Source organism: Chrysemys picta, chromosome 2 (assembly GCF_011386835.1).
Source record: "Chrysemys picta bellii isolate R12L10 chromosome 2, ASM1138683v2, whole genome shotgun sequence".
NCBI lineage: Eukaryota > Metazoa > Chordata > Testudines > Emydidae > Chrysemys > Chrysemys picta.
The window spans coordinates 37,685,394-37,701,779 of NC_088792.1; the positions used below are offsets into that span (position 1 = coordinate 37,685,394).

General features: G+C 39.6%; 1 protein-coding gene across 5 annotated transcripts in view; it reads left to right on the forward strand.

Moving 5' to 3' along the window:
- The window catches only part of C2H10orf67 (chromosome 2 C10orf67 homolog), a 123,526-nt gene that overhangs the window by 67,739 nt on the left and 39,401 nt on the right, over positions 1-16,386 (forward strand). For 3 of the 5 annotated variants that reach the window (XR_010598227.1, XM_065582964.1, XM_042857785.2), the window contains exons 10-11: positions 7,477-7,614; positions 8,392-8,612. Coding sequence is in view for 4 of the 5 variants with exons in the window: in XM_065582964.1 (XP_065439036.1) it covers positions 7,477-7,614; positions 8,392-8,612 (359 nt within the window). In the remaining variant the exon portion in view is untranslated. The remainder of the gene's footprint in view (positions 1-7,476; positions 7,615-8,391; positions 8,613-16,386) is intronic. The other 2 variants (XM_065582963.1, XM_065582962.1) reach the window with 1 other exon arrangement.

The window sequence follows — 16,386 nt, forward strand, 5'->3', positions numbered from 1 at the left end:
GACTAAAATAGAATAGATAATGGCAGTACCACAGAGTATGTCTGTTAGAGAAAGTTAGCAGATTTTATTTATTTTTATTTATCTCTACTAAAGATAGTATACAAAGTATCAAACTTGTGTTTCTGATATCTGTGTAAAGGCTCCAGAATTATTACCTCAAGGCTTGGGACTGGGAATATCTTGCTGTATTATCTTCTGATTATTCTAAACTTATATATATACTTAAAATATGTCTTTAATTAGTGTTTGCATGTATATATATATTCTTTCTTTATATAGGAATTAGATACAGTGCTCCTGTCAGCTAATTTCTTAGTTATTATCTGCAAAAAAATTAGCGTTTTCAGGTGCCTAAGTAGCCCCTGGAATCACAGTTAAAGTTGCCCCTCCCCACCACCAAAATCTGAAATAGTGCCCCTGCTTCCTCCCTGCCCTGGTTCACATCCCCAGTGTGTGGCTCCCTGCCACATGACTGCTGCAGCTGCACATGCTCCGGCCCAGGCTGATGATGATTAGGTTTGCAAACTGGCTGGGGCTCAGGAGCCACATAGACCCAGCATCCATACCCCTTCCCACCTACTGCCTCCTCCAGCTGCTGCTAAGGACAGAGCGGAAGGTGTCCGGGTAAGGCCTCCTACAGTACCTGTGCTCAGTTAAGCCTCTCTTGCACTGAGGCCCCCTGCTCCAGAGTGACCGCAGTGTGAGTTGTTGTATTATGGCTCTGAGTCTCCAAATCTTCCAAATATCCTACTTTGCTATGTGAAAATGGCTAATTTTAAAATATAATACAGTACATTCTCCCATTTACAGTAATTAGCTACTAGTATTATTTAACCAGTAATTATTTCCAGAAGTTTGCATTTATTTATTGTTATTATTGTTATTATTAGTATTATAAGTTTGTTTATTTATTTATTGGCTTAGGTTTTTTTCCCATTGATTTTCTGTGAATAAAAGTTGCACCAGTGAGTTGCCATAGATGAAGTTTAAAACCGATCTGTCAGTATATATTTTTATTCTCCCTTTTGAGGATAACATATTTAAAACATGCATTTAAGTGCGTATTCTTTGTGGGGGAAAAAGCATGTGTGCCCACAAGATGTATGCAGCCCCTTCCTGCAGCTTTCTGTCTAGCCCACCTCAGCTCCCACATCAGGAAGATGATGGAGCCGCCCGTGTTCTAGAGTTATATTCATAGTAGTTGTCATTCCACCACGTTTCTATTAGTTCTCAGGCTGTACTCCTGCTGATTACATATTAACGTAGCCCTTCAGTCTGGCTATCATGATTCAGAACAGAGTAAGGACTCCACATTTTAATGTACTGAATTAAAAATTGACCCACTTAGGGCTGTATTGTAAGTGACCCTCGCGTGAGTCTATAGGAGAAGGAAGGATGCAGGAATTCTCCACCCCCATACACTCCACACAAGAGCCGGGCAGTTACAGTCTCTGCACTTGACTGAACAAGCCCATGGGCCAAGAAGAAGGCAGGTCCATGGCCCTGACCCCTCCTAGCTGGCCTCATATATCAGAGAGGCTCTTCACTGCTCCCAGGCCACTGTATTCAAGATGCAGTCTTCCCTTTCATGAATAAAACAGTAAGCAGCAGTATCTGGGGTTTTCTGTTTGGTTAGTTTTTGAGGTGGGGTGGAGGGTATACACTGTAGTACATTCAATAAACTTAGAGAAAACAGACTACAATTAATGTTAAACACACACAATGTTAGCTCACATTTTGCTCAGTGTTTATATTGTAACACTGATTTAGATGAGTAATTTGTTCTGTAGATAGAGCACTGGACACCTGCATTCATTTCAGAGGTTTTCAAAAGATTTATGTGTGTATATATAGGGATTATATTTACACAAGAAAATCTGCTTTGTTATTGAGGAAGATACTGAAAATAATAGGATACCTGTGTTACAGTGATACCTTCTAGGCTAATTACTTTTAGTGAAAATCATGTACTGCACTGACTGGTAATGAATACAAAGAATAGCATTATTATGGAAGCATAAGTCAGAGATGGAAAGACTTATTAGATCATTCATCTTCCTTGCTAATGCAAGATTTTTCTCTACTGAATAATGTTTTGTCCATTTGGGACAGAACTCATACTCAGAAACATGGTGATGGGTGCGATACAAGAACCTGAACAGACCAGAATAAATGTCTCCAGCAATGGGTCTTCCTCCTATTCCCCCGAGAGACTATTTCACAGCCTAATGCTTCTCACTCTCAGTAAAATATCCTTCTATTCAGCCAAAATTTTCCATTTCATCCCATAACTCCTAGTTACACCCTAATACTGCCCTGGATAATTGCCCAACCTCCTTCATGTTTGTACTCTTCAAGTATTGTACACTAGTATCCTATAGCCCTGTAGTCATGTCATTTTTAGATTTTAATCCTTCCTGATAAATTATTTCCCTCACTACCTCCTTCATACATTTTATTTGTTCCTATTTGCTGGATTCCCTCATGTTTGTCAGATCTTGCTGATCTTAAGGAGACAAGAAATGAATGTGGTATTCTATGTGTGGTCTCACCTGAATCATCACAGAGCCATTTTTGATACCTATCTTATTGGAAGTCAGTGGAAACTATAGGTACACAACATGCCTGAAGATCGGGCCACTTTTATTATGGTGGGTGTTGGTCCTTTGCCAGAATTATTGGGGTATCTCTCACTTAATCATTTCCCTGCCATTTGTGGGGGCCTTGGACCTTGGTGTACCTCAGTCCCTCTTATTCTCTGTTTGTGGCACATAATAGTCTAGTCTTCTGTGGGCTGTCAGACTTCGGTTTAATTTTAGTTGTTGGGATAATGTGTGGGTGCTCGGTGGTGTTGGTGGCCTGTAATATGAAGCAGGTCAGACTAGATGATCTAGTGGTCCCTTGTGGCCTTAAAGTCCATGGCTGCATTAGGCTCCTAAATCCAGATTTTAGTTTCTAAATTTTAGGAACCCAGGTTTAAAAATGTTGGCCAGAATAAGCATAATATTCTTCAAAGCTGTCATGAAAAAAGACTATATTGGGGGGAAGGGAATTATTTTTGAAATTCTCAAAATGGGGAGACTCCAACCCAAATCACTATTGCTGGTCTTTATGGTACTATTCTATGTAAGTTAAAAAGTAGACCTGTTCCTCTAAAGCTCTCTGACATACAGGATATAGTTGACACTGCCAACTATCTTCTAGCTCTGGCAGCTGTTCAGTCAGCAGTGAAGGCTTTGAATCTTTTAAAGGATTGGAGAACTTCTCTAGACTGAAAATAGGTCATGTTTTAAAAGCTAATACTTTTTAATCAACACAGTTTTAAACAGGACTTTGCAACCAGTGTAGACAGGGCAAGTCATATTTAAAGCCTTCCTTTTTTAGGAGGAAAATGATCCAAGTTTTGTAAGCCCTTTGGGGCAGAGACTGTCTTGTTCTGTGTTTGTACAGCACCTAGCACAATGGAGTGCTGGTTAAGACTAGGGCTCCTCAGTGCTACAGTAATTCAAATAGTTATTAATAATAATAGATTCTTTTGTGTTACAAGAAAACTCGGGTTGCAGCATGCTCTTTCCTGTCTTTTCCTCTTCCCACCTTCTCCTAGGTTACATCTAACACCTACAAGCTACGTTTAGTGCTGCAATAAGTAGAACAAGAGTGGTGTCTGTCTATCTATGTAAAACTTCAATTACTGAACCTTAAAATACCTTTGGTCACACTTCAGTTGCTAAAGGTTGGGGTTTTGTGACTATTTACCTGAAATGTCTGAAATTTCTTTCCTGAAACAGGAGTGTGATAGTAACCAGCAGGTTGCTATGCAGTGTTCTTATACTGTCCTGTTGTGGGAGAGCAGGAATTTTTTGTTTTGTTTTTGTTCCTAATAAGTCAAATTCCCTTATTGGAGTTAAATCTTGTGACCCTTGTCAGTGCGCATTTAGATTTCCAGGAGAAGATATACCTTATTAACAAGCTTTAGAGGAAGGTTCAGTGTCTCCGTATATTGCCTATAGTACTGAGATATTGTAACCATGCTAAACTAATAGCTATGAATGACTTTCTCAGCTAAATACTGAGGGAGCACAGATGGAAAACAGCTATCAAAATAAACATATTTTAATAAAATCTAGTATTTCTGAAAACAGTTTTATACATGTGAAGCAATATGCCCTCACAATTCTAACTACATAAAGGTTCATATAAATAGACAAGTGTATAGAAGTATGTGCTTCCAATACTTCACTGTTGATACAGGGAAATGATTTCACATAAAACATATGGCCCTTGTAGTGTTCATATAAACCAATTTTGCCTAGATCCTATGGCTCTCAAGCAAGGGTCTGACCCACTTGTGAGCAAGTATCATATTATCATAAGATGGTCATGTGCCTAGGCTGTCCAAAGACCAGGCATGTGTGTCAAGTGTGGTTGTTGAGAGCTCCCAGTGAAGAATATTCAAATAACTTATGGTTAAGGGATATGCCATCACTAATCCTTCTCTGAGCATTAATAAGCAAAAACAAAAAACAACACCTTGAAGGCACCTGAGAGCTTTTGGGCCATGCTAACTGAGTAGAATGAAGAAGAAAATGACAAGATGGTCATTAAAGAACTTCCAAACCCCTAGCCAATGTTTTGTTGAATTAATCAATAGGGGAGCAGAAACTTGTATTAGTTTCAGCCTCACCAAGACGTGCATAACATTTAGCTAGTCTTTTTGGAATGAGGGATGTGTCTGGCAATAATAAATAATTATAAATGTATGACTTTTGGGAAACTAAATGAGAAGGCAACAATACTGCAAATGGTTTCATTAAGTGCCAATGCTTCTTAGAATAACTGTCAGTCTTGTCTGTAATGTAACGTAAAATCTTTCTTATTTCTGTCAGATGTATTTAAAGTTAAATGTTGTTAAATATAGTTTGAATTTTCCAAGCAGCAGTCTATACCCTGGAGTTCCAACAATGCAATCATCACCTTTTTGGCCCAACTGGATTGGCCAAGATTCCTTCCAGAGTTACCATTATTCTTTAGTTATCCAGAGGGATCCCTGGGAAGGGGAAGGGGTTTCATACACCATTCAAAACTCGTACTTCTGACCAGTTTAATATTGGTTTTCACATGTTTCAAAGAGGTTAACTGCAGTCATCTTTGGCCAAAAAGAGAGTGGCTGTGATGCAGAGACTTGAAGGTAAAGACTTAAGTGGACAAATAAGGTCAGGAGTAGAATTGGTCAGAAATTTTCAGATGAAACAGAGTTTTGTTGGAAAATGCCAGTTTGTTGAAACCAAAATGTTTCGCAATAACATCTTGGGTTTGATGAATTTTTGGGGAATCAAATGCTGGGTTATGATTGAACCTTGATGAAACCCTGCCAGCTCATCAAGCTGCTAGATCTTCCAGGATCTGTGGCTCTGAGGCAGCCTCAAGGCCAGAAATCCCAGTCTTCCAGGGTCTGCAACTCCATAGCAGGCAGCCACGCCAGAGCTTCCAGACTCCATGCCATGGAACTGGGAGTCTGAAAGCCAAGGGAGCTCTGACTTTAACATTGACTCAGCTCCCAACCTGGCAAAAGGGAGTCAGGAAGTGCTAAGAGCCCAAGTTGATCTGGGGATCTAAGGACTTACATACTTCCTGCCATGGATCTAGTACCCTAGAAGTCCTGGGATAAGCTCCCAGGATCTGTAGTTCCTGGGCATCCCTGCTTTGCGGACTGCCCTGGGGCAAGAAGTCCAGGGCTTCCAACTCTTAGGCAAGCAGCTATGAAACTGACAATAATATCAGTTTTGCTCAGCAGGTGTTAAGGTACGGGTAGGGTGACCAGATGTCCTGACTTTATTGGGACAAGTCCTGATATTTGTGGCTTTTTCTTATATAGGTGCCTATTACCCTTGCAATCTGGTCACCCTAGGTGCAGGGAACAGACTTCCTATTGGAAAGACGATGTGTCATTGTTTCCAAAAAGATATTTTTCAGGATTTCCAGTTCACAGGAAATTTAATATTTGTTTTGATTAATTCTGATTCAGAACAATACCAACTTTCAAAACAGTAAAATTTCCTGTGAACCAAAAATCCCACATGTCTGCCAGCTCTAATCAGGAGAGAGAACATCAAAACACCTGATGGGATAGATGACCACATGGGATAGGTGGTTATGAATTAAAATATGGGAAAGGAAGGAATAGATCACTTTAAAAGAGAACTGTGTGAAGTTCAAGTAATTTATAAGGTCAGAATTTCCTAGCAAGTAGTGTCCTTCGGCACTGCATGTAAACTTTACCTATGTTCTTGCCTTTCTTTCCCCCAGGATAGTTCTTGGTGTGCTACCTTATATATCATTCAGTTCTTTATTATTGCCATAATGAGCTGGAATTAATGCCCATCAGTTCCTCAAGGTGCCCTTCTGGTAACTGGAGATTATCAGGATGTGGAGATTCTCTGGCTGTGCCCCTTTTTTCCCAGCCATGCCGTCCCAGTGCAGCAGCTGGGAAGAGAATTGGTGTAGGAGCTTTTACAATGGCTTTACTCCAAATGAGGATTCATCTGTAGAAAACCTCTGGGGAGGGGGAGCAAATCTAATGGCTTTATAACTGCCTTACACCACTCTAGCATTTCCCAAGATCTGGCCAAATGTGTGTATAGTTACAGTAGGCCTGATTCTCCTCTCACAGATTCCTCATTTTCCCCAGTGTAGCTCCATTGAAATTAAGGGACTTACACCAGTGTAAAATCAATGTGGGGGAGAATTAGGGCCTGTGACTGGTATGCTGACATCTTTATAATATTGTAATTAATCTTTACAATGAATTGAATTTGCAGTTTTCACAGGATGTGGATTAAACTGCTTTTCTTTATTTAAAAAGGTCTGATACTGCAATGTATCTTCACCTCCAACTATCCTTTAACTATCTGGTGTTTTCCCCCTATCAGTGAACTGGCCACATAGAGACCAGCATGTGTCCTCCAGAGAAAGTGGAATGTATCAGCAGCTGACAAAACAAATGGCTGGCTTGAAGTGGAGAGGGCCAGCATTCAATACAATATGCTTCAGCAAAGTTGAAAGTTCAGTTGAAATAGGACAGATAATATAGTCAGTGGACCAGATTCATCTCTAGGTAGACTTCAATAGGGATGAATTTAGCCCCGTAGGTTTTTTTTTAAAAACAATATGGCCTTTGTTTTGCCAGATTTAGACTTAGTATAATGTTTAATTTACAGATATAATACTAATATATATGAAATTTTGCTAAGTGTGTGGGAGAGTGGAACCATTGAGGTGGCTTAATTTGGGCATATTTTATTATTTTGAAACAACCGGTGGTATTGTCCTTATTTGAAGTACAGTAGCTGAAGTAATTATTATGCTACAATGTCATTTTTCTAACTTGTTTTCTTAACTCCTGTGGATTAAAATGACCGTAAGAGTAAAACTGTTTTTCCTAGTGTACATAATCACCACTGATTCTTTGATTGTCAGATTCCAGCATGGAAAGAAAAAGATACAAAAAAAAAGGAGACAGTGAAAAGTGGAAGTGAAATTACAGTGCCTCATGAGAGCAGAGAATCACAAAAGGGATATCACAAGCAGCAACAGAAGAAGAGTCCTAGTTATAAGGTGTTGTTTTTATTATTAAAATCCAACAAATTCTCTGTAAATATTTTATGTAGATTTCTTGTCCTTTGATACCAGTCTATGGACTATTCAGAACCATTGCTTGTTAAACCTTTTAGTTACTATGGTAAAAATAATAATTTGCATTTCTATAGTGACTTTCATTCAAGGATTTTGCACCATTTTACAGACATTCATTAATCTCCTGTGAGAGAAGTATTCTTATATTTGTACTACAGATGGAAAAAATGAGGCACAGAAGGCCTAAAATACAAGTTACAAAAAGAATCAGCAATAGAGCTGAGAACCATGAATTCAGTTCTATGTTCTAATCACTAGACTGTACACTCTCTACCGAAAGGCATGGTCCTTGCCCATAAGAATTTATAATCAAAGGTCTTGATCCTGCTTCCATTCAAGGCAGCAGAAATTTTGCCATTGATATCAGTAGGATTGGCCTTAGACAAATATGATATACATGACAAAAGTTAAGCTTTACTTGTCTGTGCTGCCATCTTTATTATATAGCCCTCCAAAAAGCTGTGACATTGTAATGATTCTCAGTCACTCCAGACCTGGGTTGGCTTTGAAACAATGACTAGCGTTAAAAGGTTTTGTACTCTGTTATTAATTCCTTTAAACATCTAGTTTCCCTACCCTAACAGCCAAAACTAGAAGTATCGCTACCAAGAGTAAAACTTAGTATTTTTTTGCATAATAAGCATAGAAAATAAATAATACATGACTTAACTTTTTGCAATATATTTTGCACTTGAGAAGGAAGCAGAAAAAAGAGCATTACTTGCTGAAATTGAGAAGCTGAAGATATCTGAAGATCAAGAGAAGCAACACATACAAAGGTATTGGTCAGAATTTTTAAGACATTCATTTAACTCTATAAATATTTTAACATTTTGTGGTTTTTTTTATTTCAGTCTTAAAAACGAAGTTGAACAAATTAACCGAAGCTGGGCAAAGAAATTCCAAATTCTAAAGAAAAGGTATAATGGTATTATAATATTGTCCATATTCATAGATATAGCTCATGTCTATAATTTTGCAAACTATATAAGGAAATATTAAGGGTATAGATATTTTGTAGATACAGTATTACTACAATGCAATCACTCAAGCATTTGCCTAGCTTGGTGTAGTATGCAAATGAGCAGAATCTGATCATAAGAAATGAGTCACTTGTTGGATAATATACCGTTGATCTGGTTGTAGCAATAATACACTCTTCAGGGGCAGGCACATTTGTATGATTAGTTTAACATTTATCAAGACTGTGGACAGAACACTGAAAATGTAATAATATATCTTTTTTTCTATCTTTAAAGTTGTTGCCATTAAAATACCAACATTTACTACCAGTTACCCCACTACTTTATTTAAAATGTTATTTTCTATTCTAAGTATAAAGAAATGCTGCTGAATTTTAAATGTCCCAGTGAAATGATACCAGTGTAAAGAAAGTGAATGGCATATAATATGGAGAAAAAATTCAAAATGATTCACACACAAATCTTTTAATGACAGAACTGATGGTCATGCTTTTAATGTACAGTTTTGAAAAATTTACCTCTGTGATATGCATAATGAATATAGACTAACAGATGTATTGGAGCATAAACTTTCATGGGTGAATGCCCACTTCAATGCATCCGACGAAGTGGGCATTCACCCACAAAAGCTTATGCTCCAATACATCTGTTAGTCTTAAAGGTGCCACAGGACTCTCTGTTGCTTTTTACAGATCCAGACGAACACGGCTACCCCTCTGATAATGAATATATTAGATGCTGTGTATGTGTAATCACTTGGGTTATGGTGTAATTGAAAAAAATAATTAAAAAGTAGATAAATTTACCAAGTTACCACCTATCTGTTATCTGGCACAGGATCTCAGAATGAACTCAAGAATGCTGATTTCTTTTAAGCCTATTAAATACATTACATGAAACTGTTGGCTGTTCATCCCAATTAAGTGAATTTGCCTAGTAATCTTACCCATATTAACTAATTCTGTTTGTTTTTTTCATTGAAGGAAACTACTATTTTTTCATGTTTCCAATATTCATAAGATTACATATACACAGAATATTATATAATAAATACATTATGCATGTCATAGAAGTAATTTTAAAATTGCATGTAAAGATTATCATTATTTTGTCAGTAACACATTTGAGTCTACACTATTTTAAGAATTCTTCCTATGCTCACATGTCATTCACTTCAGCGCATTGATCCTCTGATCCAAACTCATTTACACAAAGGGTTGGTGAGTGTTTTTTTGTTAAAGCCCTTTTATATCATGCTACAATGGGCCTCTATATTATTAATATTTTCCTCCTTTTTCTATTTCTTTTCTCTCCCCTCTCTACTGTTCTCCTTTTCCAGTTTTCTTCTTTTATTTTCATTTCCTTTCAGACCTCTTAGATCAGGGGTGGGCAAACTTTTTGGCCTGAGGGCCACATCGGGGTTGCGCAACTGTACGGAGGACCGGGTAGGGAAGGCTGTGCCTCCCCAAACAGCCTGGCCCCCACCCCCTATCCGCCCCCTACCACTTCCCACCCCCAACTGTCCCCCTCAGAACCCCCAACCCATCCAACCCTCCCTGCTCCTTGTACCCTGACCGCCCCCTCCCAGGATCCCCACCCCCTATCCAACCCTCCTGCTCCCTGTCCCCTGACTGGGGAGCCTGCTAAAATTAGAGGTGAATGTGTGGTTTTGTACATATCTAATCACTGTAACACCATAAAAATAGATTCATTTTGACAGATATTCTGTTTACAGAGAGGTACATAACCAGAATACAGGAAAAATCTTGTTTTGCCTCCGTTTTTCTGATATTTTATGGAAGCACTGTGCGTAATAAACTGTCTTTTTTTTTTCCATAAAAATTTGACTACTAGAGTTTGGCAGGAAATGGTTTTCCCATCACATTAATATTTTCAAGAGTTCAAATTTTTCCCCACCTTGAATCTGGATCAAAATTTGAAATCTTGAAAATTCATGTGAAACAGAAAACCAATTCTTTTTGGGAGGCTGGAGGGTAGTTAAAACAAAACCTTTCATTTCGATAATTTCAGAACTTTTCATTTTGATTTTGACTTATTTGAAAAACTTTAATTTGGTTTAATTAGCTTACATTTCAAAACAAAAATCAGAAACCAGATTTTTTCATTTTGACAGTTTAGGAACTTTTTTCTTGATTTTTTTTTAAGTCAAACGTGATAGCTTCAATTTTGACAAACTGGCAGTTTTTGAAAAAAACAGATTCATTACGAAATTTCTGACCTGCAGTAGTGACTACCTGAAGAGCACACAGACTTGAGTTTGCGTTTAATCCTTATGTTATTTTTATAAATTATATTTTTTCTTTATTATTCTCATGTTTCTATTGCATATAAATGTAAAATATGAGAGCCCTCTTGTGGCGAAAATAATACCTGTCAATTTTATAGATATTGATCAGACTGTGTGGCCTAGTGGATAAAGTGCCTGCCAAATATTTAGACTATATTGCATGTAAGCCCTTTTAAATTTATGCTTTTTATTCTTTTTTTTCAGCTTTTTCCATCAATTAAATTAAAAATTAATTCTTGACAGTTTTCCTTTTTAAGTGACTTTAGTGCTCATGAAAGTTACTGCTTTGAGAGTACAAGAGATCAAAGTCCTCTGTTCATTTACAGACATAAGTAGAGGACAGCAAGGCAAACTCACACTTTTGGCCTTTCTTCTAAGACTGCCATGAATGGTGCTAGTTAGCATCAACTGTGACGGTGGTTTTTGCGATGTGGACACTTGTACGCTAGGAACTCTATTAAGACTAACAATTTATTTCATATAGGCTACCAAATAGCTGTTAGATAGAATTGTCTTTCAGCCACTAGTGATCTGGGGCTAGACTCTGACTGGTGATTTTGGAACAGAAGATTGTATGGGCTAGATTGACAAAGGGATTTAGGTCCCTAGAAAATCGCTGGGAGTCACAAAGCTTGAGCTAGGCACTCAAGCTACCTATACAATGGAAGGAAGGGAGACACCTAAGACCGGGATTCACAAAAACCAGCATGCTAGATGGAGAGCCATCTAAACTAACCAATGGGAGATGCCAAGCAGAGGGGTATGCCCTCAGCCACACCCATCTCAGGGAGTTTGGTGCCTATCGCTGCTTGGAATTCAGCTGTGAACTCTCTCCTGAAGTCAGGTGCTGCTGGGGCCAGGGAGGAAGGGAGGTACGGAGGAGCTGCATCATAACTTTTAGCCCAGCAATCAGGGCACTCATGTGGGATGTGGGAGACCCCTGGATCCAGTCCCCCCCTCTGCCTGAGGAGAAGGGATTTGAACAGGAATCTTCCATTTCTCCGGTGAATGCTCTAACCACTGAGTTCCTTCATTCTCTCCTGGTGAATCTGCTCCACTGTGGATAAATAATTAGAGTCATTAGGGGGCTGGAACCTGGGTCTCCTGCATGCTGGGTGAGTGCCATTCTCTTGTTTGTTTGTTTGTTTGTTTGTCTCTCTCTCTCCCTCCCTCACCCCCAATGACTCTAAATATTTATACACAGTAAAATAGTTTCAACAGGAGATATTGAGGGAGCCCCATATCAGAATATCCCATGGCACAGTGGTTAGGGCACTCACCTGAGAAGTAACAAATCCCTTCTCCCCTTCAGGCAGAGGGGGGACTTAAACAGGAGTCTGCCACATCCCAGGTGAGTCCCCTAACCACTGGGCTAAAAGTTATGAGGGAGGTCCTTCTCCCCTCAAACCCCCAACAATTTGTGTGCAGGGCCCAATCCAATAAGCATAATTAGATCACAACTACTGGATTGAGCCCCACAGGAGAGTTGAGCAGAAGAATGCTATCTTCCCCTGGTTTTTGCATCGCACTTGGCCTTAGCAGTCTGGATGTCTAGACTGGAGCAGCAGTGTGTATGCCCAGAGGGAGGAACATAGACAACTAGGGAACTTTTACTGCAAAAATTTAGGTGCCTTCAGGATTCAGCAGCAGCTGAGCAGGTATTTGTGATTATCAGTGGTGCCTGATTCTGGGATTTAGCTGCCTAAAGTGGCAGGTGCCAGCTCCTTTGTGAGTCTAGCCTTATAGCTCATTACTAATCACCTGAGACATACAGTGCAAAAAAAAAAAATCTAAACCAAAACATTTCACGTATAAGAAAAGACAAATTAAACTACTGGGTAATTTTAATAATCTAAACTTGTAATTTGAAACATCAGAAAAACAAACAACCAGTTACTTTATATTCAGAAAAGGTTAAATATTTAAATAGTTAAATGAGACAAGACACAATTCATGGCTAACTTGAACCACCTCACTCTGTCATATTTCAGAGTTCCTATTTGTGGTTTTATAAAGCTTAGCAAAAAGTGATCAAGTTAGCACTGCTTGTGTCTTGTTTAATTTGCTCATTTAACATTACTGTTCTTATAGATCTACCATGCCCTCATAATGGATGAGACAATATTTACATTTCTCCTTCTGCTAATAATGGCAGTTATCTGTCCAGTCAAACTCCACAACTGGTCAGATATGAGGGACCACGTCTGACTGGATTTCATTCTTGATATGGTGGAAATCAAATATTTTAGCAGCTGTGAGATTCTGCCTGAAGATTTCCACAGTTCTAAAAAGAAAGCCAATAAAAAGCTGGTAATTCTAAATTAATCTGTGACCAAAAGCTTCCAGTGGTGCCACTCTTTATCTAGTTTGGAATTGTTACCTTTAATAATGCTCTATGGAAATTGACATAAGCTCCCCAAATTAGCAAAACAGGTGCCACCTTTTTAGCAAGTTCAATAAACACATCTGGAAAGACCACGGACTCGTTAAAAGTGCCAAGTTTATAGTGTAATTAACAGTCATTCTAACCACCTTGAATTGTGTTTCTGGTGCTTGGTCTAATTGGATACATCTGCACTGCAATGTAAGCCCATGGTTAGTGAACTTCAGTTAGCAGACTCTGGTTTTGTTAACTTAGGACTTGAGCATCTACACTCATTTGTAACCCCAGGAATCATTGAACCCTGGGTTCCAACATGGGGCACCAGGGTCTACACTGCACTATGTAGGCCTGAGTCCAACCCCCCATATCCCAGACTTCCTAACACCCTCCCTAAATGAAGACACTCTAGCCCTTTGTGGTGCAGTATGGGAAAACTTGACTGTCCACCAAATGTGATTGTCCAGAGGACAAAGAAAGTCAACCCATCGAATACTTTTGGCAGACCCCCAGAGTACGAGTCCAGTTGTGCTGTGTCTACACTGCAAAGCAATAGAACTTGAACCATGGGTCCTGGCTTGACTCAGGCTCAGATCCTCCACCTCTGGGGGGTCCTGGGTCTGAGCCCTGAGTTAGCACAATGTGTGTACATACAGATAGAGGAGGTTAGGTTTGAGCTTGAGTTGAAACCCTGGGCTTACATTGCAGTGTAGACATATCCAATGAGGCTTTCCATGTGCATTGCTTGTAGGATTCTTTGTGTAACACTGACAGACCCCGGTTGTTGGTGGGCGGGATCGAACTTGGGACCTCTGGAGCTTAGTGCATGAGTCTCTACTGCATGAGCTAAAAGCTCGCTCTCTTCCCTCCCCCTCCCGGCAACTGAATGACAGAACTTTTGTCTTTCAGAGTTGTTAACCCCCTCTGACTCCCAAGACAAAGTTTTGCCACGACAAGTGCCAGTGTGAACGGCGTGTTGTCGGCAGGAACTCTCTCCTGACAACAGCGCAAACGCCGCTCGTTGGGAGTGGACATTTTTTGTCGGCAGGAGAGCCGACAAACAGTGGCTACACTGCATGACTTTTAGCGGCACAGTTGTGGCAACAGCCATGTCACTAAAAGCTGTGGAGTGTAGACAAAGCCTTAAGTGGTCTCGGTGCCACTAGATGGGACAGAACACCACACCCCGGAGGCATGTGGGTTACATTTGCATTAATTGATATGACTGTTTCTAGAGTTAAATTTTTTGATCAGCCAAAGCTATTATTATCCTGGGCATTTTGTCTAAATGTCTTGTGAAAAGTTTTCTGTAATGAGAGATCATGTTAACATTACAACTGGCATGTGAAAATCCTAGCATCAGATCAAATAGAGAACGGTGGTCAGGAAGCAAATGCCCATCTTTGACACGAACGTATTTGAGAACCTCAGCTTGAAAAGCTTGAAAAAGTCTCTTTTCCTAAGATTCCAGACAAACTAGTATCCCTTTCCCATCAACTTGACACACTGATTCTTAAATAATGAGGGATATGGAAGATTTATGTCTAAATAAAAATAGCATTTACCCTTTGAGTTAAGACTACAAATATGGATCTTATTATTTAAAGTTCATTTGATTATTGTTTCTGCACTAAAAACAGGTTATTAGTTGTTGTATAGGCAGAAGGTATACTATCATTTGTCAATAACTTTCTCAAGATGTTGTATTGTTGTTGTTGTTGTTGTATTATTAATTGCTAAGTGCTGAAAATGTGCTCAGCGCTGGATAAGTCAACAAAAAATCAAGACTATCCCTGGTCCAAAGAGCTTGCCATCAAAGAGACAGACATAGAAAGACAGAAGGCAGAGGAAGTAATTACCCTTATATGAAGTTCTCTTCTCTTAAACTAACATTTTTCATCTCTTTTAGGCCTCCCTTCGTCAAAAGGTTTTCCTATAGCATATTTTCCTTCTTTTAAAGAAAATGGAAAAATATTATGGTTGTTCAGCTTACCTCATTTAAACTGGACCTTGAGAAATTAGCTAGTAGTTCTTCTTCAGATGGTTGCAGACATATATTCCACTCAGGTGTGTGCATGCCCAGCATGCCGGAGCCAGAGGATTTTGTCTAGCAGGTGCACATGCCCTCGTAGCCCCTCTCCTGGCTATTTAAGGGCAGCGCCATTCTGACCCCTCTCAGTTCCTTTCCACTGCCTGCAGCTGGAGTCAGAGCATTCTGTATGATATCTTACCTCATGTTTTGTTGTCTGAGGTTTCCCTCTCTTTTTCTGAATATAGTTAGCTAATTAGAGTTAGCAGTACCGTTAGTAGTAGATTAGTTTAGTAATTTTAATAGTAAGATTTTCCCTGACATTATGCCTTTGCCAGGTTTCAAACACTGTCCCTCTTAGAGTAGCTATCCGCAAAATTGGTCCCCATACTTGGTGCTTGTTGTGCTTGGGATAGGGGCATATTAAGGAAAAGTGCTCCATTTGTAAATCCTTCAAAAAGAGAATGCAGGTGGCTAGAGAATTAGGCCTCAAGCAGCACCTTAAGGAGCTTATGAGGCCCACATCAGTGCTGGGATCCTCCTCAGATCACCGGCCCCCTCAGAGGGCTCTGGTGCTGCCACAAGTTGCTGTTATGCAGCCAGACTTTGACTCTTCTCCAAGGGGAAGAAACTGTTCTCCTTGATCTCCTTCCCTGAGAAAGAGGACTCATAACACTGACCGTAGCCATTCCAAAGCTTGAAAAGAGTCTTCTTCCTCACCTAAGAAGAGTACTGGGCAGCACCAGGATTCCTCGAGTGCTCAAGGTAGAGTGGGGCTACCTACACACTCTCCGGTACAAAGATGGGATCATTCCAGCATTGTACCATTGACTCCTGTACCGTCTGTGTGGTGGCCATTGAATCTGGTACCGATATATTCAGTCTCAGCACTCACCATATTGACCTCACAAGCTTTTCAAGCAGCAGCAGATTTACTCTGCTTCTCTGTTACAGACTCACCTTTGATACAGGAGTCCTCAACTGTGCTGGTATT